Here is a 23,673-nt window from a genome sequence, read left to right on the forward strand (position 1 = left end):
GCATATATTTCGTGAAAAAGATCTATGAACAAGAAAGAATTTTACAGGGAATGAGTGTAAGATTTTTTTAAAAGAATCTGAGTCATCTTGAACTTTCACATTCTACTGCCCTGTTTCTATTCATCCACCCTTTTTATTTATATTCCTCAAATGTTTAACCAGACTTAGGCAATGTGCCATAAATCTCTGACTAACCTCCCATTCTCACAGCTTTGTGCATAAACTAGGTCCTACACGATAGTATCACAGAGGAGTCTTGAGAGAAGAAACCTGTTGTGCAGCATGTCTGCAACACAATAAATGACAAGACGTCATGCAACAGTTGAAACTTTTCTGAGAGCTGGGAGGGTTTCATACTTATTTACTGTGCTGTCAGCACTCAAAGGACTCTCCATGTGTAAGTATATCTTTGATGGGCTTATTTTCAGAGAATTTGTTCATTTCAAATTTAAGATTCATGCTGGCTGCTTTGTCTGGATTAAGTGGAATGCTTCTTAAAGGTGTGTCACATCTTAAACACTAAATGTCACATGCACCCCAGAGAAAATTGAATTGTAATTACTTTGATTACTTTGGTTTTGATTGTAATTGCTTGTTCTATGAGTTACAGAAGTCTGTAATAGCTTATTGTATGTTAAATAATGTCCTCTCTCTCACAGACACACGATGGAATTTGCTTGTGAGTTTGTTTATGTGCCGCCGTCAGTGATTCAGAAGGACGCACAGCGATCCAATGTCAATGTTAAACGCTCAGGTGGGATTTCTTTCAAACACTCCCAGGCACAACATCGAAGGGAAAAAAATAAAAATTTTACACTAAATGTAACACTTTCTCAGCTCCACAGATCACAAGCCAGACATGCAGACATTTTCAGTGCCTTTTCATTGTAGTTTGACACCTGAAACAAATCTAAAATATCAATAGATTCTTTGTTGACTCACCAATTTGAAGAAATCCATCAAAGGAACACTATTTACTCTGCTGTCATTCTGTGTGTCACAGAAACCCCACCTGCTTCAGTGTGTAGAGGAAGTCAAAAGGCATTGTGGGAAATGTAGTAATCATTAGCGGTGAAAGAATAAAAAAGTAATTTTTAATATTTAACCACGACATAACTGGTTGTTTGTTTTGAATGTCAAACACTGATGATTTGTAACTGCATGAAAAAAATTCAAAGGAGGATGTCATCAGAGCTTTCTGGCTGACTGGTTGTACCATTATGGATTATGCAATCTGTGACACACACAACCTCTACTGTCTATCTTGAAGGAAATATTCCTTTCAGATACTTTGCTTTGCTCACAGCCATCTGCCACCTGAGTCATATTTTCTTCATAGCACAAAGGTCACCACTGCACCAGTTGTTTTGTCTGAGCTCACATTTCTTTTGCAAGAAACTCAACTTATTTGTACATACTTCTAAAATTTATTTTTATGCTTTTTAGCTCTTCTCCCTCCTGTTAATCGGGTCCGTCCTCGCAATCCTCCACCTCCTCCCCCAACAAACTCCCCTGAAGCCAAATCACAGAAATCCCCCCCATCTCAAACCAAGATTATTGAACATTTGGACAAGACCAGGGAGGTGAAGAAGGTTGTAAAACCCACTTACTTCTATGAAAATGCAGAATTTCACCAGGGGGCAGCTTCTTCCATCAGTGTAACTCCTCAGCAGACATCACCTTCTCGAAAAACAGGTACTGTGGATGTGGACATTCTATTGTAACTGTAGGACTGAACAAGTTCAGCTTAGTATTATCTCAGGTCATACACTGAGAGCGCAAACACACCAAAAACATAGCCACTGCCCTTTCAGTTATTGCAATAATTTTTCTTCATCATAATTCCATTTCTCAAACATTTCTTCTAATCACTTGTACAGCAAAATTTGTCCACAAAATTTGTCTTCAGCATGAGCCTCAACCACGAGGTTAAGTTAAAAAAATGTTACAAAAAAGTTACTTCTAATGTTATTTAAACATGAGGATAGTTCTGGTTTTATATTTGTCCAAAGATTGAAATGTCATAAGTGTTGAATTACATTTGGGCTGGAATAAATCACAGACACAAATCGTCTCAAAATCTGAACATATTAAGCTTGAAGTATTTTCCATGTTTAGATCTGACATTGTTTTGAGATAGAATCCAGCGTTCACTCTTTGTTTAAAATTTGAAACCTGTAAGGTAACTTGAGGCCATAGATCACTGTGGCACTAAAACCAGGAGCACAACAACTGATGTATGAAGGATGTGATCGATTGCAAAAACATTGATTTTTATCATAAAATTGACTGAGAAAAATGTATTTAGTGTGGCTCAGCCACATCATTGCTGATATCAGCAGTGATATCAATCCAGTGTAATGGATAAGTATCAGTGCATCCAGGGAGAGAGAAGTTTTTTTTTAACTTTTTCATAATTTGGGTGAACTAGCCCTTTATGCCTATAGTTTGGTTGGACTGAAATAGGTAAATCAGTGTGTGTTTGGTGTCTACCTCTTTTAATTAATTGATTTGCAGCCTACAATATGAGCGACAGTTTTTATTGTTTGGGTGAATTATTCCTTTAACACGCTACTCTTTACTCAGCTCTCCTTCCACCACACATGAGGCCCACAGCAAACAGGCAGCCGCTCCCTTCCCCCAACGCCAACAGTCAGACATTTACCTATGACCTCCCTAAAAGTGAGCCCAATTTAGACACACAATCCTGGGACCCAAACTACTCATACACCACACCAGAAGGTACGGGGGGCCAGCTAAAGTTGCCAGCTGATGCTAGCACTCTGCCAACCCAGACAGCAGGTAAACAGACACCTGTTTTTTCTTTTCTGTTATTTGACATACCACACTGCATTTTCCACGTTTGTAGCAGCTTTGAGCAAATAGATTTAAGAAACAGGCAGATCATCCCAGTTTGTTCTGATTTCAAACCTCAGCCCCACCCCTTCCTCCGAGACCTGCATTCATGAAGTCAATGCCAGAGTACCTGATTCTGTTACCTTCGTCCCACTCCTCTCCCTCGTCATCTCAGAAATCACTTTCCCACCAGCCACTTGTCTCATCGCCTTCTAGTCAAGGTATTTGAAATCTGTCATGCTATCAAAACAATAACGCTCATTTTCAATGTTTTATACCATCAGTGCTCTTTAAATCACTGCATTTGTTGTGCCTGACCCAGGATCAGCAGATAAGGAGCCTCTGCCAGGGAATCCTAATGTGGTCCTCGTCAGTTTAGGAAAATTACTCTCAGAGGAAAGAGGTCAGTAAACTTTTATTATTGCTATAAAACCTTCACTTTCGGCCCTCTAATTTTATCATCAGTCTTATTGGCTTATAATGACGATTATGTTTGCATATTTACAGTGCAGATCACACAAGGAGAACCCATCTCCTGCTCCCAGTGTGGCTCTGTGCTGGACTCCTGCTATGACAATGCGGTAAATACATACTGTATTTCATTTGACCTCCGTTCTCATCTTTAATCATCTTTAATGATAAGTACCAACATGATTAACACTCACTGGTTTCAATAACTGTGCATAGTAACTATAAATCTCCTTGTAACCACTACTGGGCAATACATAGCATGACAACCTCTTAGAGGCATGCAAGCATAAGCGTTATTGATCATATTGATCATAGCATAGTGAAACAATGGACAGCCGGGTTTGTTTGATTAATACGGACTGCGAGCTGGTTGCTCTCACTAAGTGCTCTCTCCTCCTGCTGCTGAACTACAGGTTAATCTGTGTTACTTCTGTGAGTCCTCGGACTTGACCAGCTCTCCCAGTATACCACAGCATCCCCTAACTGGTTATCAGGATGGACTCTTTTTGCTCCATCCTGATGAAAAGCCCTCATGCACAACTGGTGCTCTGCTGCTCTTCTGCATCGACATTTCAGGCTCCATGAGCATTTCCTCGCAGGTGAAAAACACATGACTGACGCAGATCTGTTTACTGCTTGTGACAGCTGAGATTCTCAAATCCAAGCTGTGGTATTTCAAATGCTCAATCTCTGTTGTTTGAAGGTGTCAGAGGGAGAGTGTGTTGTCCACAGAACCCGTCTCAGTGTGAGTTTTTCCTCATCTTCCAGTGGCCTTTTTAGTCCATCCATATACCGTAGTTAATTTACTGTGGTAAACACTTGTAAGGAGCACAACACAAGTTGACTTGAAAATCAGAACAAAATTCTTTGAAAAAGATGCACAACACTGAGTGCAGCTGTTTATGGTTACTATCAAGATAAAAAAAAAATGGAGATAAAAATCATTGTGCTGAAACCAGTTTGTCCAGGAAGCCGTGTTGCAGTGTGTTCAGAGCCTATGTGATCAACAACCTGACATACGAGTGGGACTCATCACCTTCAACTTCCAGGTATACACACTTTCATCAGAGGCTATGTACATTTTATTTTCTCCCTGATTCTCGTCTGTTTTTCTTAGTTATCTACTTCTGTCTTTAAATTTGATGTCTGACTCATATTTGATTATTGTTTTTCTGCTGTTCTTCATCCCCCAATCTTTGTGTTGCCAGGTGACGATGCATGGATACGACAATTTCTCGTCCCACTGCCTGAGCAATGCCGAGTTGACAGACAGCAACTATCTGAAAGAGGCTGCAGCCAGTTTCCCCAGTCCACCTCCACTCTCACAGACCAAGGACTACTTACAGAGACAAGTTTTGGGGTCAGAGAAAAAACAGTGTTAGTGTTCAATCTACTGTATTTGGATTTTATAACATGATTTTAACATTAACTTTCGCTTCTTGGTGAAAGTTTAACAGCAAATGGGACCACAGCTCTTGGTCCAGCTGCTCTCCTGGCAATTGCAACAGCCTCCAGACAGCCAGGATCCAAGGTAGGTTTGTTCTTATAGAGGTTGTTTTAGTTTTATATTAACTGAGAAGGAACCAGGAATCCCACGCAGAGGCCACTTGTACTGCATTTATTTGAATGTGAGGTTTTGTTTTTTGACCTTCATCAGCATTTGTGGCTCCTCCTTTGGACACATTTATTTTAATGCATCTTGCTATATTAATTTCCATTAATTTCCATCCCATTTATGGAGTCCATGTTATGTTATTTTTTGCATGGTACTTCAGAGCAGAATTTTCATATCAGTCTCCAATTTTAACCAAATGAGCTATAAAAAAACTGTCCCTAAAACAATCATATATCTCTTTTTAATTTTTATGTTCTTTAAAAACACTGCAATCCTGATCTGTTATCTCTGCTGATCCTAAAGGTGATTATCTGCACAGATGGGAAGGCCAACACAAAGTTGGGTAATCTGGAGGCAGAAGATAATGATGCTCGCACACTCCTCTCATCCACCATCTTCTACCAGGAACTGGGAGAATATGCTGCCAATCAAGGGTTGGTCTACATCTCCTTATCAATATCAAGAATGGAACAACCATTAATTATGCTGCTGAAAGGCAATTCACATCCTTGGAGCCTTGTTGCTCCACCAACACAAATAACAATATTATTGCTAATATAAGTCCTAATAAGAGGTCAGAGGAGTGAGGGTTGTGTGCTGTGCTGTAATGAGTTTCATGTTGAAATTGTTGTTCTGCTTTCCTTAGTGTGACAGTGTCTGTGCTGTCCATAGAGGGAACAGACTGCAGGTTGGATGAGCTGGGAAGACTCGCTGATCGCACTGGAGGGAAAGTAAGAGACAAAGTGAAATTGAAATGTGTTTCAGCGAATGTCAGATTTGTATGCTGTATGCCAGACGGTTATCTTCATTTTGTATGTCACTCATCAGATCTTGTTGTCTGTGTGTGGTGTCCTCTTAGGTGGTGATAGCCAGTCCCAAAAGGTTGCACCCAGAGTTTGAACAGATCATTGAGAACAGGACCATAGCCACACATTGTACTGTCACATTGCTGCTGCCCAAATCACTGTAAGAGCTATGTTTATGCCTTAAAAATTAATATCTTAAAATTGTTCCTCATGTGAATGCACTTTAAAGTACATTATTGATAAGGCTTTGACTGACCGATGTTCATCTTTGGTTTAGTCGTGTGAGAGGAGAGAAGGAGGCAGGACATAAAGGGACCAGAGAGGTGGGGAACGTGGACCCAGATACAGAAATCACCTTCCAGTTTGGAGCCAGTGAAGAGGATGCAGAAGGTGAGAAAAAAATGGTATCCCACCACTGAAAGACTGACTGGCAAACAACCAGTTCTCAGCTTGAGCTTGTTGTTGAGTCCACCGCCAGTTTCGCTGTTGTAATACTGCTGCCTTTCTTAGGAATATCGCAGCTGGTGCTGTGACAGCAGGTCTTGTTAAACATTGCAAAACTGTGATTTTTAGTTGTTGCCAAAGAGGAAAACCTGAAGTTTCAGTCTGAGATAACTGCAAGACAGAAACACACTGTGTGAACTGAGAGGGTTCTGAGGTCATCACATCTGAAAACAGTAACAAATGTGGACTGAGGAAAGAAAAAAAAAAATTAGGTCCAGTAAAAAGGTTGCAAAACACCAACAGAAGTCGACATCTTGCTACTTCTGGTAAGACAGGAATATGTCCATCTGCACATGTCACACTACCATCTGTTATTACTGCTACTGTTAATATGTCAAACACTGTAATGAATGTATTAGCATTTAGCTAAAAATGCCAAGTGTGCGTTAGTACAAACCACTTTCGGTATAGTCTCATTATTGTTGACTCTTATTCATTGTTTTGTACATATAGACACAGCTTAGCATTTATGCTGGCATCTGGACTTAATAGACAAATTAATTCTTCTAACGATACATTTCGGCTTGTATTCAGAGTAGACGGCGTCAGATGGGCCAGAGGTGACTCCTCTGAGCAAGTCTAACACCTGACTTTTCATGCAGGCCACAGCGCTGTTTGACTCATTTCACCCTTACATCACTAACATTTGCTGAATTTTAGTTGTGCATACATCTAAACCTATAAACCAGTCCTGGCTGTGACATCATATTGTTCTCTCTGCATTTCAAAAACACTCAAGTAGATTGCCATCATATTGTTTTTCTGTCAATGCTCCTTTTCAGTATCAGCACCACCCCCTGGTAGCCGTATGTCCATCCAGCTGCAGGTCAGGTACAGGCAGAGGAACGGACAGACGATGCTCAGAGTGATCACTTCAGAACGAGATGTTACTGATGACAGGTAATACTGATGTTTCCATAGTCACACTGTTTTGAGTTTGCCTCACACGCACACACCTGAACTAAGCTGTTTGAATGCTTGTGGCCTCCTTAAACAAGCCATTCATTATCTTGTGACATCTTTAATCAACCAGGCGTTCTCCCCCTGAGGGCAGCAGTTGATTAGAGGTATTATTTTATACCAATCTTAGTGAACCTTTAGGCTAAGCTGTTTTGAAAATGCAAGGAGACTAGCTGTGACTGAGAGCCTTCACATCGTGCAGAAATGATTGCACCATGTAAATTGCATTTCTAATCCATTGTAACATTCAGTCACACAGTAAATGAACCTCTCAGCTCAGTCTGCCTGCTTCATATACTGCATGAAGGTCATGCAATTCATCGTTTGAGCGGCAACAAAGTAGTCCCAGTGTGTGTTTGCACAGCAAAACAATGGCAAGGCTGAAGCTGTAAATGTTGCGAAGCACTCGTATGATAAAAGTGTGACCCTCCCTCGCAGCTCGGCGGCCCTGTCCTCTCTGTCACTGGCTATCATTCAGCTCAACTCGTCACAGGCCAGCGCTGCTCTGGCTGTGAGGGGCCGCTTCCTCGACGCCAGGAGAGAAGGCGAGCTGCAGAGGAAGCTGATGGAGAGAGCAATGTGAGTTACAGGGGGGTGGAGGAAACTCTGACTGACGTTAGTGTGTGGGCAACATGTAGAATGAGAGCTACTTAATGCTGAGGTCTGGCAACTGGATTTAATGAGGGCTGATTCTTTATATATTTAACACAAGAAAGACAAAAGAGAGCAATGATTAAGTCCAGTAACTGTACAGGTTGTTTTAATATGAGTTTAAAAACTGTGACAAATGTAACTACATTAGATTATAATAAAAACTGGGAGAAAAACTCAAAAGCAAAAAATGAGAGAAAGGAAAATGGAAATAAAAAAACTGTTTGGCATTAAAATTTTCAAATACATCTGACTAATCCCATCAACTGATTTTCTTTGTGTGTTTAGGACCATTTTTATTTCACAAACTAGTAGTATGCAAACTAGTAAACACTTTTTGCTTTTTTCATTTGAAATTATGATTTTGAATTTAAGTTTCTTTTTTCTTTTTTAGCTATTAGTAAAATGATTGAAATTCAGCCGTTTATTTAGTAGCTGTAGAGAATTTCTTAGATACGGTTCTGTACTAAGTAAGTGCGCCTTTGCTTGCAGAGAACATAATCGCAGTACAGAAGACCAACAGACATACCAAGACTGGGTCAAAACCATGGAGCCAATATACCACAACATACATAACATCACAAGGGTGAGTTTTTAACATTTTTTTCATCAGATTTGCTGCCTGGTTTAAATTGCCATAATTAAACACTTGACTCCTTTGGATTTTTGGATTTTTTTTTCCAGAAACAATCAGTCATTTCGGACTCTCAGGTAATTCATGTCATGTTCTAAAAAAAAAACAAAACATCCTGCTCATTGCTAGAATGCTTTACTTCTTCTGATAATTTTGCCTTTCCTCTTCTCCCACCAGTCTCTAACAGACACTGGTGCAGCGCTTCTCTACACCATGAAGCACAGCAACAGGAAGTCCATCTCACTGAAGAATAAATATAAACTCTAGCCAACTGTTCTGCCTTTGCCTTCTGTCTCAAGGCATGAATGACAAGGACGAGGACTGTCGTTTGATTTTGATTATCTGGCTGAATAAATATCCTTTGCATATTTCACAATGTAAATAATACATGCATATTAACATCGCACTATTCCTTCTTAAGTCCTTTCAGCGTCACATATCTGAACTGCTGAGGCAGTATACCATGTTGCATGGGTGTGTATTCGACACAGTGGCAGTATGTGTTTTTGCGCTGACCAAAATGCACAAAAAAAACCTGACTCAGAAACACCATCAAGCAGCCAGCACCGAGATCCTTGTGTGTCAGCAAAACACATCTCACAGTTAATATGCTTCAGATCATGTTTTAATCTACGTTTCTGCAGAGACAATTTGAGCGTGACATCACATACATTATAAACATAAAATACAGTATATGCACTGGATCATAATATGCATCATAGTAGCACAAACACAGTAGATATACAATTTATATATTGTAAATCCCTATTTCAGTTGTTTAAAAGTTGCAAAGGTAGTGAGCAATGGAATACACACAAAATAAGACTGAACTAACAATAATCACGCCTGAGATGGAAGCCAAAGCGTAAATAGACATGCGTTTCTCTGGGGCGGCCCTCACAACACAAGCAATTTTAGCCGACTTTGGACAGACGGCTGTAGTGCATTCGTACCTCCCGCTGTTCAGTGCTGGCAGGTTCCAACAGAGCAGAATATACACAAACCAGGTTTCGACCAGAATTCGCAGACAGATGCTGAACAGGTATAAAGCGACTGTGCGTCTGTCTCTGTGGAGATCTAGGACCATTCTGCCCTTGGGGTCTGTGGAGGCTAAAGGACCATCCTCCTTTCCCCGAGCCTCGAGCTCTGCATCAGTCGCTACCTGAGAGCTCCTCTTCTGGGCCAGTGAGCGCAGATGGGAGGTGAACATCTCCATGAGCAGGACAGAGAGGACGGCCAGAACAAAGATGAAGTTCCAGGCCATCATCATGGGTTTGTGGAAGTGATCATTAAAACAGGCTTTGGTGCAGATGCTGTTCCCGGTGAAGTTGCAGGTGAAATCCGTGTCCAGTTTGGTGAAGGGCAGCTGAGCCAGGAAGAGGACCACCAGGCGGACGCAAAGCAAGCCAAACCACAGTGTGCGGCACTTGTAGGTGGTGGTAGCATCCACCGCCGTGCGCAGGATGGGGATGAGGCCCGTTACTAAGGCTGCCATCGTCACTGCTGGCTTTTGTTGGGAATCTTAACAATACTAAAAGTTTAATTACATATTTATGACATTTTAGTGGCAGCTCTTTCCTATGCAGTGTCAGAAATTTTATCGTAAATTTCATGTTTGAATTTTTTCATTTGAACTGTAATAAAATAAATAAAAAATGCAGTTAAAATCAAATGTTTGTTCATCAGGACTACACTGGACACTGAAAATGACAGACAAGTTAAAAGAGACTGAATAGAATCTAATAAAGAGCAAAAGGATTTTTTCCATTTTTAATTAGAAGCGTGTATCAATGCCATTTTTGCTACACATATTCCAGTCCTCAATTTTTAGGAAGTATGAAAGTATTAATCATGGAACTTTTCAGTTTAACATTGATAAATGTCACAGCAAACATATACAGCCCTGTTCGTGCATATGAAGTGATTCCTAATGCCCTTCAAGATAAATGAGAGTGGAGTGCAGCAGATAAGAGAGCTTACCTTTAAGAGCTGTAGTCCGCTAATGGAAAACTGTCGCTCTCACTTCATGTTCAGTCTTTTATGGGTGCAAGATATGTCATCAATATATGTGTTACAGTTGCTCACCATACAATGTGCTGACTTGGCCTCACTTTATCTTAGCAGCACTGTGCATCCTGCCCATGTCAACATTTAAAATGATCACAGTTAGGAAACACTGCACAGAACACAAGTTTGTTTTGCCCATAAGGAAACAAAAACATCTTTTTACATTAAGCACATTTTTTTTATTGGTATAAAAATTCAGTTCCGCTTATTTTATATCTCGATATGCCACTGACGTTTTTTATAGTTATTTGATGATACCAATGCACAGTAAAACAGTTCCAAATTGTTTCTTGCAGAAAAATGTAAATTCAAAAAAAAGCAAAGAATTTAAGACAAGTTGAAATTAAAAACACATTATAAAAACATGTTTATCTGAAATAACAACATTTCAAGTGAGGTTTTTAAAGTGATCAGGATAAATGTTTGTAACACATTTTCATGAAGAGACTAAAACAGACAATTCAATAGCAGGCTATTTATAGTACAGTATATACTTTAAACCATGACCATCATATGCAGCATCTTTCACATATCATGAGAAAGCACAAAAAGTTTACATGAAGGAAATTACTTTGAACTTTCAGAAAGAAGTTTTCTTGAAAAATAACACTTATATCAAAATCAGACCCATCATCGAAAAAGATTTAAGGCCACTGGCTAAATATTTGTGGAAGTTAAAATTCCACAGCAATAATTTTTTTTTTTTAATAAAAAAAAAAAAGCTTAATGTCCCTCTTCTTTGACTAAGTACTCTGGCAGAGTCTGAAAAGCGGTCACAGGAACAGTCACTGGAACTGTCAGGGATATATTGCTGGGCTCAACAGTGGATGGGGAAACATCACTGGGGGGTGGAGGAGAGGGAAGCGGGTCAGTATGAATAATGTTTATGTCACTGAGTTGTGGAGCAGCTGGGGGAACATCTGCATGAGTCCGTAAGTGCTTGCGAAGGTAAGCAGCAAACAGAAAAGCTTTACCACAGTGGGGGCAGCTGTGAGGTTTGCTGGTGGAGTGGATCTTCTGGTGTTTACGTAGTCCAGATTTGTTGAGGAAGCCTTTGCCGCAGCTGTTACAGATGTGAGGCCTCGGCTTGGGATGCTGCTTCTCATGCTCCTGCAAGTCTGCCAGCTGTGCAAACTCTGCCTGGCAGGTTTCACAAACATGTGCGCCCAGTGGCACAATTTTGGTAACTGTCGGAGGAGCGGAGTCGATGGAGTGGAGATTTTCGTGTGCCTGAACTTCATCCCAGCTTCCAAATGTAGCATCGCACTGAGTACAGGAGAACTGAGGTAGAGTTGTGTGGGCAGTAAAGCTGGATGCTGACCCAGTGTCTGTCTCCTGTTGTTGTTGTTGTTGTTGCTGCTGCTGCTGCTCAGAGTGCTCAGCTAGGTGAGTTCTCTCGTGTTTGCGCAGACTCGAGGACACCACAAATGACTTCAAACACTCCTCACATTTGAAAGGCCTCTCGCCAGAGTGCACACGGCGGTGCTTGTTGAGGCTGGAGCGCTCAGCAAATGACTTGTCGCACTCTGTGCATGAAAAAGGCCTGAGACCCGTGTGGACAAGCATGTGGCGCCGCAGATCCCAGGAAGCTACGAAGGCCTTGTCACAGCTCTGGCATTTGTAAGGTCGCTCTCCAGAGTGAACACGTTCATGCACAGCCAGATCTGCGGGTTGTCGGAACCTTTTCGAACATTTATCACAGGGGTAAGGCTTGAAACCCAAATGGGCTCGCTGGTGGCGACGGAAACTGGAGGGGTCAGAAAACATCTTGCCACACTGTGGGCAGAGGAACGGCTTCTCACCAGAATGAGTGCGGAGATGAGACTGGTAGGAGGACAGTTGGGTAAAGCCCTTGCCGCACTGCTCACACTGATAGGGTTTATTCTGGGAGTGAATGCGCTGATGGCAGGCCAGGGAGGAGGAGCGGGAAAAGGCCTTGCCGCAGTCTGAGCACAAGTACGGTTTTTCTCCAGTGTGGGAGCGCTCGTGATTTTTCAGGTCTTTCAGCTCTGTATACGTTTTCCCGCACTCATCACAAGCGTACGGCCGATGGCCCTGGTGATTCCTCCTGTGTTTTCGGAACACAGAGGGGTCGGCAAAACTCTTACCGCACTCGGCGCAGAAGTATGGCTTCTCCCCCGTGTGAGAGCGCATATGCACCTTCAGTTTAGATAGGGTGGGATAGCTCTTAGAGCACTGACGGCAAGAATAAGGACGCTCTCCACTGTGCTGTGTCATATGGATCCTCAGGCATATAGCTTGCATAAAGGCCTTACCGCACTCTGTGCATACGAAAGGTTTTTCCCCAGTGTGAGAGCGGCTGTGGTTGCGTAGCTCTGTGGGTGTCTTGTAAGCCTTGTGACAGTCAGGACACTGAAAAGGGCGCTGGGCCGAGTGAGTGCGCTCGTGCTTTGAGAGCTGAGCCTTGCTCGAGAATGTTTTGGCACACTGAGGACACGGGTGTTGCTGCTGCTGACGATCTTTAGCATGCGCAGAAAGCTTGTGGCTTCGCAGAGCTGACAGACTCCTGAAAGCTTCTGTGCATGTAGAGCATTTGAAGGAAGGTTTGGCTTTGGGAGGCCTGCCTCTGCCGCGTTTTTTTGAAGGCTGCTCCCTCTCCAGCCCTTCCTCTTGATGGCTCTCATCATCCTGTGCAGGAGGGGTATATTGCTCTGCAAGAGGAGGGCTGCCAGGCTGAGGAGAGGCCATTTTTATATCTGCGAAGAGATGGTATAAAGTAATCTTTGTATTAATTCTGTAAATAAACAGTTCATTAGCAGCATAACAGTATGAGACTGGTAGAGAGCCATCAGGCTAAGCGTCCTGTAACAGATACGAATTAGGAAAGCAGATCGTCTGTGGCTTATGGTGGACCTGAAAAAAAAATGTATACCATAATAACAGAAATATGTGGGTGTGCATTAAATCACAAAATGGCTGGCATTAGGACCTCAGGGACAATAAGCTAACCGCTTTGATGCCAGTGGAAGCTGGCGAAGTAATGATAAGGGACTGCCGTGTGTGAATGACTGACATGTACCCGACCGGAGACAAGGATCAAAGATCATGGGTTAGTGTGGTGAAGTTAACGACCGCATACGACATGTACGTATTCGTTTTCGTAGCTTTCTTGCTAAAATATTTCACTAACTCAAAATGGCTGGCTTTAGGACCGCCGGCTGCACCAATGCACTCGACAGTGTCATCATCACCATGTCCGTGAACGTACGGGATGGATTTAGCCAGTATTATCTGTTGCCTCTTATGAGCATCCGAGAAACAAAGACGTTTCTTACCTTGATCAGGGCATTAATAGTTGGTCGATAATGCTTGGAAAAACGTCTCGGTACACGACTGCATTTACTGTCAGACACGGTGGTTGCTGTTGACTGGCTGCAGGATGGGGGACGGCTCTAGGACCATGATGACGACAGCTCTCAGCACGCCAAGTGTGCAACATTTTAATGCGCTTAATGGTAAAAATATCAATATGAGACACACGAAGACCATGTGAGAAATCACCCGGCAAAAGCACGGTAGTCACAGTAAAGATAACAGATTGTCTGTCACCATGATAATATGAATGCCAGGCTGAAGCGAAGACACAATCATCATAAGAGCGGGGCTATCTACACCTAAGCTAACGCTAACTTAGTTAGCTGACTAAAGCAGCAAATAAGCTTTAGTAGTTTTACGAAAACCAGAGGCAGGATTCTAAGCTGAACATTTAAGTTTTGATTTTTATTTGCGTTTCATATTTGTTTGCGATATCTTTTACGTGGTGCCCAGTGCAGTTTGTGTGAAGTTTTAGCCCATCAAGGGTTGCTCCTTTATGGGGGGGAAGTATTTCTTTGTTGCACATTTCCTGTTTCCTAGCAACAAGAGCAATGTGGAAATGGGAATGGAAGAAAAAAAGACAATTGCAAAAAGGGGGTTGCCCTTTACGTAAAAACAGCGTTTTTAAAAGAATGAATGAAAATACATCTTCGGATTCTTGCATTGAAAAATTACTGCTGCAGGTATTTAATTTGATGCTTTTGCTGATGTTGTGATTTCGCGTAGAAGACGACTTTTTGGCTTTTTGGTGCAATGTTTGTTTAGCTAGCCGTGATGTTGCTAGCTAGCTGGTATCGCGGTAACGTTAGCTCACTGTTGTAATGTACAAGCGTAACCATAGTTAACCTGCCCGCCCATCCCGACCTGACGAGGGCGCGTATTTTTGTTTTTGTTTTTTTATTAATAATGTCACACGATATGGGCATCTGCAGTGGCAATTCTTTAGGATAAGGCGCTGGTCTCCCGGTTTATTGACATAGCTAGGTCAGTTAGCCTGCTTGTGCAAATAAGTAGCAAAACATGGCATGCTGGGTCCTGGTTCTAGCTTACTGCATTCAGCTTGATAAGCCTGTAAGTGATGCTGGTTACATACTGCGGTCGTGTCATTTAAACCTAACACACTTTAGCTGTTTGTTCCAGTTGATCTATTGAATTTGACTTGCACCAGGGTCAGCACGTGAAGTATAGCATTATGAGATGTTCATAGTTGCTACACAGTTCTCTCTTGTGTGTTTTACAGTTTAGGTTGTCGGTTTGTATGGCTGAATGATTGAACAAAAGTCTAATGTATTTGGGAAAACGTGCCATAGGTTATCTTACCTACCTACCTATAATGTTGACATGACTTCTTGCGTAAAACTGAAAACTGTTACATACATGGTTCATTTAATTCACTACAGCTGTAATTGGTATTTCTCTTGTTTTCAACAGCTCAACTTGCCCACTTCTTCTAAATTCAAGTTGCTCTCCTAATATTGTGGAACTGGTTCTCAGCATCCTCTGCCATTTTACCTCACTGGATACTTCTTGGACCTTATTGTGATATTCTTTTTATAGGGACATCTAATGCATTTCTCTCCTGTATACCCATTCAGTCTGTGTCTGGTGCACTTAATTCAATCATTATCTTGTTATGGCAGCGCAAGATTCTGGAAGGACAACAGGTTTTCCTTGCAAACAGTGTGGCATGGTATGTCCCAATATGCCCAGTCTTCTTGAGCACATGGACGCTCACCTTCAACAAGAAGAGGAACGCAAATTTAAATGTGATGAATGTGGACGTGGCTATAGGCATGCTGGTAGCCTAGCTAACCACAAAAAGACTCACGAAGTGGGTTCTTTTCAGTGTAACATATGTGGTAAAGAAAACTCAAATGCTTTGGCCCTGAAGAGTCATCTGCGGAGCCACACTTCTCAGAAAAAGTACTCCTGTGCAGAATGTGGGAAGGCTTTTCGTCTGGCAACACAGCTGGCTACACATGAAAGGGTTCATGTTGCCAAGCGAGTGAAGGAGCAGTCATATAGAAAGGTAGACATGGATTATCCCACACACGAAATTGAAAATTACCACCCACATAATCTCAGTGAGCAGTCAGCCAGTGTTGGAATTTCCACAGAAAGTAGCCCAGCTGAGGACAAGACAGACGTTGTTTATAATGCACAATCTGAGACCTCTGATGATGCTGCAAATCGACCTTTCAGATGTGATTTATGTGACAAATCATACATACACCATCGAAGCCTGACCAATCATAAAAAGACTCACCAAGTGGGAATGTTTGAGTGCACAGTGTGTTTCAAACTGTTCAATAATATGGCTGCTCTCTACAGCCACCAGAGAACTCACAAGGCAAGAAGTGGGACAGAACTAGGTTCAAGGAGTAGGTCATACACAGGCACACCACTGGACCAGTTTTCACCTCAGAGCCAGGATGCTCGAGTGAATTTTTGCCATTTGTGTCAGGTTCTATTTCCCAGTGATGAGGAGTTTGAGGAACACATCCAAATGCATAACTCTTCATCGCTGTCGTTTGGACTTCAAGATACCTTGTCAGACAACCACAATTTATCATATGACAACAGTATTGCCTCGCCTGAGTCAAATTTTTATGCATCTCCAATAAATAATGTTCCTTCAGTATCATCAATCGACAATTATGGAAGTTTTGATCAGCCACAGGAGCAGATGAGAAGCAATGGTCATGGGTACTCAGACTGCTCCAGTAATCAAACACCATCTTGCAACAGCACTCAGGGAGAACCTCCAATAATGGACACAAACATTCTCAACCCTGCCCTGATGCACACAAAAACTACTGACAATGCAACTGAAATGGAAGAGGCTTCAACTGTAGATTCTGATGAGCGTCCCTTCAAGTGTCAGATCTGTGGTAAAAGCTACCGGCACTCTGGGAGCCTCATCAACCACAAGCGGTCACACCAAGTTGGGATTTACCAGTGTTCCATCTGCAGAAAGAGTTATCCTCACTTGGCCGCTCTTAAAAGTCACCTTCGTCTCCACAAAGCGCAGCCATCATCCTTTAGCCTCATCGCCGAGGGAGATTGGCTCTCCTCAGAGCCCCTGACTCTGGATAACCAACAGGGCTGCTTCTCTCAAGATGAGGAGGAGGATGTCACTGACCCTGTGCTAGGAATGGATCGGGAGAACAGCACTGGCCTCAGCAATGGGACTTTGTATCATGAGCGATTTAATCAGGACTTTTCACAGGATATGACTGTGAATCTACCTCACAATGAACACCTGATGCAGAGACACATGTGTGCAGACTGCGGTGAGACATTTGCAGATATTGCAGGAATTAAGTCACACAGTTGCCCACTGCTACAGCAGCAACATGACACTACTAGCAGTGACTATGATGGGAATTTAAATTTCCAGGACAGTAATGGTCACTGTGCCATTGGAAATCCAGGGAGTGATTTGGAGTTCCATGGTCTGAATGGTAACCACAACCAAAATTACTTTGAACAAAATTTTCATGACAATATGACCTGTGATCAGCCGAATGGTGGGGGAGATGGTGATGATGTCGCTGATGATGAGGAGGCGGAGGAGGATGATGATGGAGATCTTTATCAGTGTTCTATATGTGGAAACAGCTACACCAGCATGAGGGCTCTCAGGAGCCATCTTCGAGGACACACACAGTCTCATAGTACTCCTGCAAGCTCAGGGCCTTCTTCCATGTCCTCTCATGAAGAAGTGAAAGATGATGAGCCTGGAGAGATGATGATCTGTAGCACTTGTGGAGAAAGTTTTGCCAATAGGCAAGATTTGATAACTCATCAGCTTCTACACAACAAGGACCAGGTAGATAGTGTAAACCATTTACCAGTGGACAACACCAATCTGTCTGGAGATAAGGAAGAAGCACAGAGTATCATCTGTGGCAGCTGTGGTATCTTCTGCAACAGCTTCCATCATCTTAAGAACCACGGATGCACAGCTGAGAGGAGAGATGAGTCAACACATAGTGAAGAGGAACTGAAAGCAAATGATGTTGCCCAGCATGAAGACACCAGCCATGATACAGAAACTCTCGGTACTGAACATCGTCAGTACAAGTGTGATCAGTGTGGGCGATCATATAGACACGCTGGTTCCCTCCTTAACCACAAAAAATCCCACAAAACAGGTGTATTCAGATGTCTCGTCTGCCAGAAACGCTTCTACAACCTGCTGGCTCTTAAAAACCACCAGAGGTCCCACTTTGATATTAAAAGGTCAGTTGTAGCGAAAATGCACATTATTAATAAATACAATTCTTTTGTTTTTCACTGATGTTTCAAGCTTTTACTGTATGTTGAAATTGGGCATATTTTGCTTAGTTGCCTATAAATTGTTTTTTGTGTTCCTGATGTGTTTTTGCACTCATGAATCTATTTCTTGTGTCCTCTGCATTCCCTGTTTTGCTAACACAGAACTAACCATGCTCCTTGTCTCCTCCCCCAGGCATACTTGTCATGAGTGTGGGAAAGCTTTTAAAATTCAGAAGCAGCTATTGAATCACCTGAGAAGGCACAAAGAAAACCAAGCCAAAATCCAGGAACTCAACAACCAGATCCAGACCCTCATGCAGATGAATGGGCCCAGGTCAGATGGAGGAATGCAGTCCTTAACTTCAAATGCCAGCGAAGCTTTAACCTCTTCTCGACGTTGCAAGCAGCTGCCTGAAGGGAATACAGGACAAACAAAGTCTGAGACCTCAGTGAAATCTGAGGACACAGGGGACCGACGGCCTTTCGCCTGTGACCAGTGTGGGCGCACATATCGTCATGCAGGAAGTTTGGTCAACCACAGAAACTCTCATAAAACAGGTGAATATTGTTGTTCAGTTTGTAACAACACATACTCCAATCAGCTAGCAATGAAAAACCACTTACGTACCCACTTTGCATATAAAAAGCACTCTTGCCAAAGCTGTGGAAAAGGCTTTAGGGGAAAGAAGCAGCTATTAGCCCATGTTTGTTCAGACCTCAGAAAGGATGTGGCCGGAGGCAGGAGGGGCCTGAAATCTAGAGCCTTAAAATGTAAGGAATGTAAGCAGGTCTTTCTCTCTGTTGACCAACTGACAGCCCACACCTGTGATGGATCTTCAGGCAGCAGTGATGCACAAAACAATATGTGTTTAACTAAAGAGGAGCGACCTTTCACATGCAACATATGTAATCGTACCTACCGCCATGCAGGCTCACTTCTGAACCACAAAAACACTCACAAGACAGGACACTTCAGCTGCAGCTTCTGCTCTAAGCCCTTCACCAACCCCATGGCTTTACGTAATCACACGCGCATCCACACACAGAAGAAAAAGTATGTGTGTCTCACATGTGGTAAGGCCTTCCGCCTCGCCAGTATCCTGCACAACCACCAGAAGGTCCACAACCGGGTGGCGAGTCACTTTAGCTGCCCTGCATGTGGAAAGAGCTTCCAGGGCAGGTCTGGCCTGAAGAGGCATCGTTGTCGCAGAGGTCAGGAGAACTCAGTGAGAGCTGGAGTCCAGCAGTCGGAGAGGGGAGACAAGTGCTTCATGTGAGTTACTGTCTTACTGAGAATCTTGTTTTGTCACCATTGGGGTAGTTCTTAGGTATCTTATATTTGTTTAACAAAGTTGTCCTGACCTGACTGACGCATTTGCCAGTACAACAGATCCAGTGTGAATTTATATCAATATATCAGCTGTTAGTGCAAATGTTCACTAATAAGTTATCAGCAATTGCAGTAAATAACTGCCAGAGATAAGTTTATATTTCAGCTGTAAAATGTCCTGCTCAGTCCATATCTTTATTATTGCACTTATAAAACATACTGTGCTTTAAAAAAAAAAAATATATAGAGAATTCTTATAGGTGATGTTTATTTACGTTATGTCTGGAAAACAAAAAACAGCCAGCTGTTACTGGACCTCTAAATATTGTATTTTTTAAAAAAATATCATAATATTTAATAGTAATAAAAAGTAATACTGTAGCAATTTTAGTAATTTGCATTTGATAAATAATTCACTGTTGGAGGTCAAATGACTTGTGTTAAAAGATAATACTAGGTTTTGAATGTGAACATATCCCTGCTGCAGGTGTGACCTGTGTGGGCGCTCCTACCGCCACGCTGGCTCTCTCCTCAACCATAAAAAGACACACTCCGACAACCTCCACCACTGTACTTTGTGTCTCCAGACATTTCCTGATCCTCTCACTCTGCAGATACACTCCCAGATGAGGCGTCACTGCTGCCCTGAGTGCGGCAAGACCTTCTGTCTGGTCACACACCTGCAGAGCCACATGGACGTGCACTCAAAGGACCGGCCTGTGGTCTGCAACCTCTGCCAGCAGAGCTTTCCGAGCACTGCCAGCTACCAGCAGCACCAGGACATGCACCACAGGGCTCAGGACCCCTATCAGCAAGGTGTGGACAAGCCTGTAGATAACAACATCTGTTGGGACTCCAGAATAAATCAGACCATGGAGATGGACAGGATGCACAAGCAGGTTCCACCCCCATTGTCTCATATTCCAGAGAGCATCGCTAACTCACAGAGTAATGACTCTGCTGGCACAGAGGAGAAGAGCCACGTCTGCGAGCACTGTGGGCGCACTTACCGCCATGCCGGCTCCTTGCTCAACCACAAGAACAGCCACAAGACGGGCTCCTTCTTCTGCTCTGTCTGCCAGAAAGAGTTCACCAACCTGATGGCTCTCAAGAACCACCGGCGCATCCACACGGAGCCCAAGCGCTACCAGTGCGTGGAGTGCGGAAAGGCTTTCCGTGTGTCCACTCAGCTCATATGCCACCGACGAATCCACACCAAAGAGAAGCCCTTCGCCTGCCTGCTGTGCGACAAGAGTTTTTCCAGCAAGTCCAACCTGCGGCACCATCAGAAGATGCACCAGAACACCCAGACCTACGATTCCTCTTTTAGCATGGATGCGAGCACATTTATGGACTTAGACATGGAGTCTTTCCTCTGAAGTAAGACTCCAGAGTGTACAGGAGAAGAGGCCACGTGGTCCTCTTATTTATCTGTTATGTATTCCTCTATCAATAATTGTAAAACAGTATTTTTTTTTCAGAAAGTGCTCCTTGGTCCTGACAGAAGTTCCTTTGAAGACATGCACATTTCATTACAAACTTCCAGTCTTACCTCCACAGCAGATCTCTTTGAAAGGTTTATTGATCAGCTTCTAATATGGCCTGAATGTTTTTCCATGAACGCACAGGATCCCAGAATACAGGGCAGGTGACTAAATCAATAGTCACCACTCACTCCTCAATGACAAACCAAGCAACCAAAGTGAATGGAAAAGTGCAGCCAAGGTCCATGTAAGAACATGAACACTGGTAACATGTTTTGTAAGACAATACTGTTCTAATAGTGATCTCTCCTCTCTTGCTATGTATAATTGTGTTCAGTGCCTCTGTTAAGTTCCTTAGGAAACAAAATATACAAACTATATTTATCTCTGAATCTTTTTGTTAGCTTTGCTGTCAGTGTCGAAGGACTGCTCACCTTCCTTTGGAATATTACATAGGGCAACCCTGTTATTATTAAGTCAAATACCTCTGGGTGTGTCCAAAGGTCAGTGGCAAAGTGATTTACTGAAATCATATTATCAAGTAAATAGTCGTACTGCTAATAATATTCACTTTCGGTGACATTGTATGCTAAAATGGATGTATTTATTAAGTTATTCCTGTTCTTTCATGTGCACATTTTATTAGGGAAACTTTTTATGAATGTTATAAAAAAAAAACCTGTCTTCTAAATCTCAAGTAGCCTTTACAGAACTTCATCAGTCGATTTGTATTTACGTCTTGGTTCTAGGTTGCAACAGGCAGGAATGAATGAGCCAAGCGTCATTGGCATTATTGGCAGCACTCAGGGTACACCTTCAAAAGGAACATACCTGATGTGTAAAACAATATGGGTAATCAGTTTCTGAACTGAGCATAGCATTTATTTTTCACTTGTGCCATTTCCACACTCATAATTTAGCTATAATTTAACGGTCATCACTCCAACATTTAGTTGCAGCTCCACTTACAGTGCATGCTGTTGAATGGTATGGAACTTTGGAGAAGCGCCAGTTACGTTATTATGCCAGTGCCTAAAGTGTAAGTGAACTGTAGCAGTTTAATGTGAAGAAACCTCCTCTCGCTTGTTATACTGTAAACCACAATGTTGATTTTATATTGTTTTAATTCAGTTTCTTTTTAATTTATCTTTTGATTTGTGAATCTTCACAAATCAACATGTTTTACAACAGGGAGGTGAAAGTGGTTCCTGTTTGTCTCTGACTCTGATTTTTCTTCCCTCCTTCACAAATGCTTCATATGAAGCAAACAAATATGTGGCCGTATTGCCTCATTTCTGCCAAGCACAAGTATTACTACAAACATACCAGAGCTTTATGAATATACGAGGACAAACCAGTTCCACCTTCGCTGTCTTGTTCATGAACCACTTCTGTTCTGTGAAAAATGTGCAATTATTGATTCTCTGGGTGTTTTTTTTTTTCTTGCCAAGTTGTCTAATGTGTCAATTGTTCTTGAAGTGGTTTCTTTTCATAGATCAGAAAGTTAGCAAAAGTGAACACAGAGCCTTTGTTTTTTTGTACAGTCTAAAATTAGATTTCCTTTATGCCTTAAACGTTACATTTCATGTATGAGTACGCTTGGCACTGGTCAGAAGTTTGAAATACCTCATGGGAAGCCCTGTCTAGCAAATGCTACTTAATGCCTCATGCAGCTTAGTTGTAGAAAATACACTGTAATCATAGAAACTCAGATAGTTATCAAGTGTAAGACAAACAGAATGGATGAAGCATCAATTTTAAGGTTTTCTTTTGTAGTTTGCAGATGCTCTTCTCTCCATAATAAGTTTGTTTCTCTGCAGTTTGTTGTTTTCGGAGTTATATTTGCACATTTCTAGATGAGAAACTTGTAGCCTACGGAGGACAGGAAGTCTATAATAACGCAGCCAACCTGTTTGCTGGGGTGTCGGCTGTTGTGTAGTTCACCTCAGTTAGTTTGCGGGTTGTAATAATTAAGCAATATGCTAAAAGTATTGTTTCAGTGCATGAACTGAGACCATCTCATTTGTTTTGTCTCACCATTGTATCGACTACAGTGGTGTCAGATCCGGTGTCTACTGACACTAGCCTTGAAAGACCATGACAACTTGCCATCTGCCATTTGTTAAGTTGTTTAAAATCTTATGTGTATAAATTGCAATGAGATGATCTCACTGTAACATGTTTTCCTATGCCATGGTAGCCTACATTTAAAATGACACATGCACATTTGAGTTAAAACTGACTCTGTTTTTTTTAATTTGTTTTGTTTTAAACCATTTAGTCTCCTGTGGCACTTAACACGTTCACTCCCCTGTCATTGATCACAGTCACAGCCTGGTATTTGTGACGTGTGTTAAATCTCAGAGCTCTCTCTGTAAATATTAGGATGAAAATATCAGTGGGATCTCTGTACATTTACAGCAAGAATTTCTTCAACAGGAATAAGAGTACAAGATCAGCTAATGTGTAATAAAACAGCATATACCACAGGTTCTGATTTATTGGATCTTCAGTGCTCAAAATGTCTGCTCACTATTTAATTCATATTTATATAACTATTTTGTCACTCTGAAACGTAGATTTTTACTTCTTTGTTAGAACTTAGCTTAGAATATAAGCAAATTATTGAAAATAATACTAGTTGAAATTAATTAAAAGCCTTGGAAAACACAGTGTAT

The 23,673-nt window shown here is 42.0% G+C and overlaps 4 protein-coding genes across 11 annotated transcripts; 2 read left to right on the forward strand and 2 right to left on the reverse strand.

The window, feature by feature from the left end:
* The first annotated feature begins 191 nt into the window (after nt 1-191).
* LOC124052594 (circularly permutated Ras protein 1-like) lies at nt 192-8,768 on the forward strand. The gene is made up of 21 exons (XM_046377038.1): nt 192-397; nt 660-754; nt 1,447-1,695; nt 2,587-2,802; nt 2,937-3,077; nt 3,179-3,259; nt 3,364-3,437; nt 3,741-3,926; nt 4,031-4,072; nt 4,287-4,376; nt 4,536-4,687; nt 4,777-4,858; nt 5,246-5,376; nt 5,589-5,673; nt 5,802-5,908; nt 6,026-6,138; nt 7,035-7,152; nt 7,651-7,791; nt 8,356-8,449; nt 8,548-8,574; nt 8,675-8,768. Exons 2-21 carry the CDS (start codon nt 667-669, stop codon nt 8,762-8,764), a joined length of 2,307 nt encoding a protein of 768 aa, XP_046232994.1. The 5' UTR covers nt 192-397; nt 660-666; the 3' UTR covers nt 8,765-8,768.
* Nucleotides 8,769-9,104: 336 nt separating this feature from the next.
* On the reverse strand, nt 9,105-9,992 carry gjz1 (gap junction protein zeta 1). The gene has a single exon (XM_046377054.1). The coding sequence runs from the start codon at nt 9,990-9,992 to the stop codon at nt 9,276-9,278; it is 717 nt and encodes a 238-aa protein (XP_046233010.1). The 3' UTR covers nt 9,105-9,275.
* Nucleotides 9,993-10,720: 728 nt separating this feature from the next.
* On the reverse strand, nt 10,721-13,995 carry znf668 (zinc finger protein 668). The gene is made up of 2 exons (XM_046377039.1): nt 13,861-13,995; nt 10,721-13,281 (listed from the first exon to the last, which is right to left on the reverse strand). Exon 2 carries the CDS (start codon nt 13,271-13,273, stop codon nt 11,288-11,290), a length of 1,986 nt encoding a protein of 661 aa, XP_046232995.1. The 5' UTR covers nt 13,274-13,281; nt 13,861-13,995; the 3' UTR covers nt 10,721-11,287.
* Nucleotides 13,444-23,481, forward strand: znf646 (zinc finger protein 646). 8 transcript variants are annotated; one of them, XM_046377026.1, is made up of 5 exons: nt 13,965-14,040; nt 15,541-18,145; nt 18,375-19,454; nt 19,999-20,891; nt 20,993-23,481. In XM_046377026.1, the coding sequence occupies exons 1-4, from the start codon at nt 13,965-13,967 to the stop codon at nt 20,888-20,890; spliced, it is 4,653 nt and encodes a 1,550-aa protein (XP_046232982.1). In that variant the 3' UTR covers nt 20,891; nt 20,993-23,481. The 8 variants fall into 8 exon arrangements, with proteins under 8 accessions (XP_046232984.1, XP_046232987.1, XP_046232986.1 ...); XM_046377028.1 differs by lacking the exon at nt 13,965-14,040 and adding an exon at nt 13,444-13,669 and having other exon boundaries at nt 15,332-18,145; nt 19,999-23,481; XM_046377031.1 differs by lacking the exon at nt 13,965-14,040 and adding an exon at nt 13,444-13,669 and having other exon boundaries at nt 19,999-23,481.
* The last annotated feature ends 192 nt before the right edge of the window (nt 23,482-23,673 follow it).

This window comes from Scatophagus argus, chromosome 21, assembly GCF_020382885.2.
Source record: "Scatophagus argus isolate fScaArg1 chromosome 21, fScaArg1.pri, whole genome shotgun sequence".
NCBI lineage: Eukaryota > Metazoa > Chordata > Actinopteri > Scatophagidae > Scatophagus > Scatophagus argus.

Excerpts from the sequence above, each read along its gene's own strand:
- LOC124052594 (XM_046377038.1), top strand. The coding sequence starts at position 667 with ATGGAATTTGCTTGTGAGTTTGTTTATGTGCCGCCGTCAGTGATTCAG. Across the intron at positions 4,073-4,286 it reads TCCACAGAACCCGTCTCAGT|TTTGTCCAGGAAGCCGTGTT; the intron begins GTGAGTTTTTCC and ends TGCTGAAACCAG. Across the intron at positions 4,688-4,776 it reads TTACAGAGACAAGTTTTGGG|TTTAACAGCAAATGGGACCA; the intron begins GTCAGAGAAAAA and ends TCTTGGTGAAAG.
- gjz1 (XM_046377054.1), bottom strand. The coding sequence starts at position 9,992 with ATGGCAGCCTTAGTAACGGGCCTCATCCCCATCCTGCGCACGGCGGTG.
- znf668 (XM_046377039.1), bottom strand. The coding sequence starts at position 13,273 with ATGGCCTCTCCTCAGCCTGGCAGCCCTCCTCTTGCAGAGCAATATACC.
- znf646 (XM_046377025.1), top strand. The coding sequence starts at position 13,965 with ATGGGGGACGGCTCTAGGACCATGATGACGACAGCTCTCAGCACGCCA. Across the intron at positions 14,041-15,540 it reads ACATTTTAATGCGCTTAATG|CGCAAGATTCTGGAAGGACA; the intron begins GTAAAAATATCA and ends TTGTTATGGCAG. Across the intron at positions 18,146-18,374 it reads TCCCACTTTGATATTAAAAG|GCATACTTGTCATGAGTGTG; the intron begins GTCAGTTGTAGC and ends CTCCTCCCCCAG.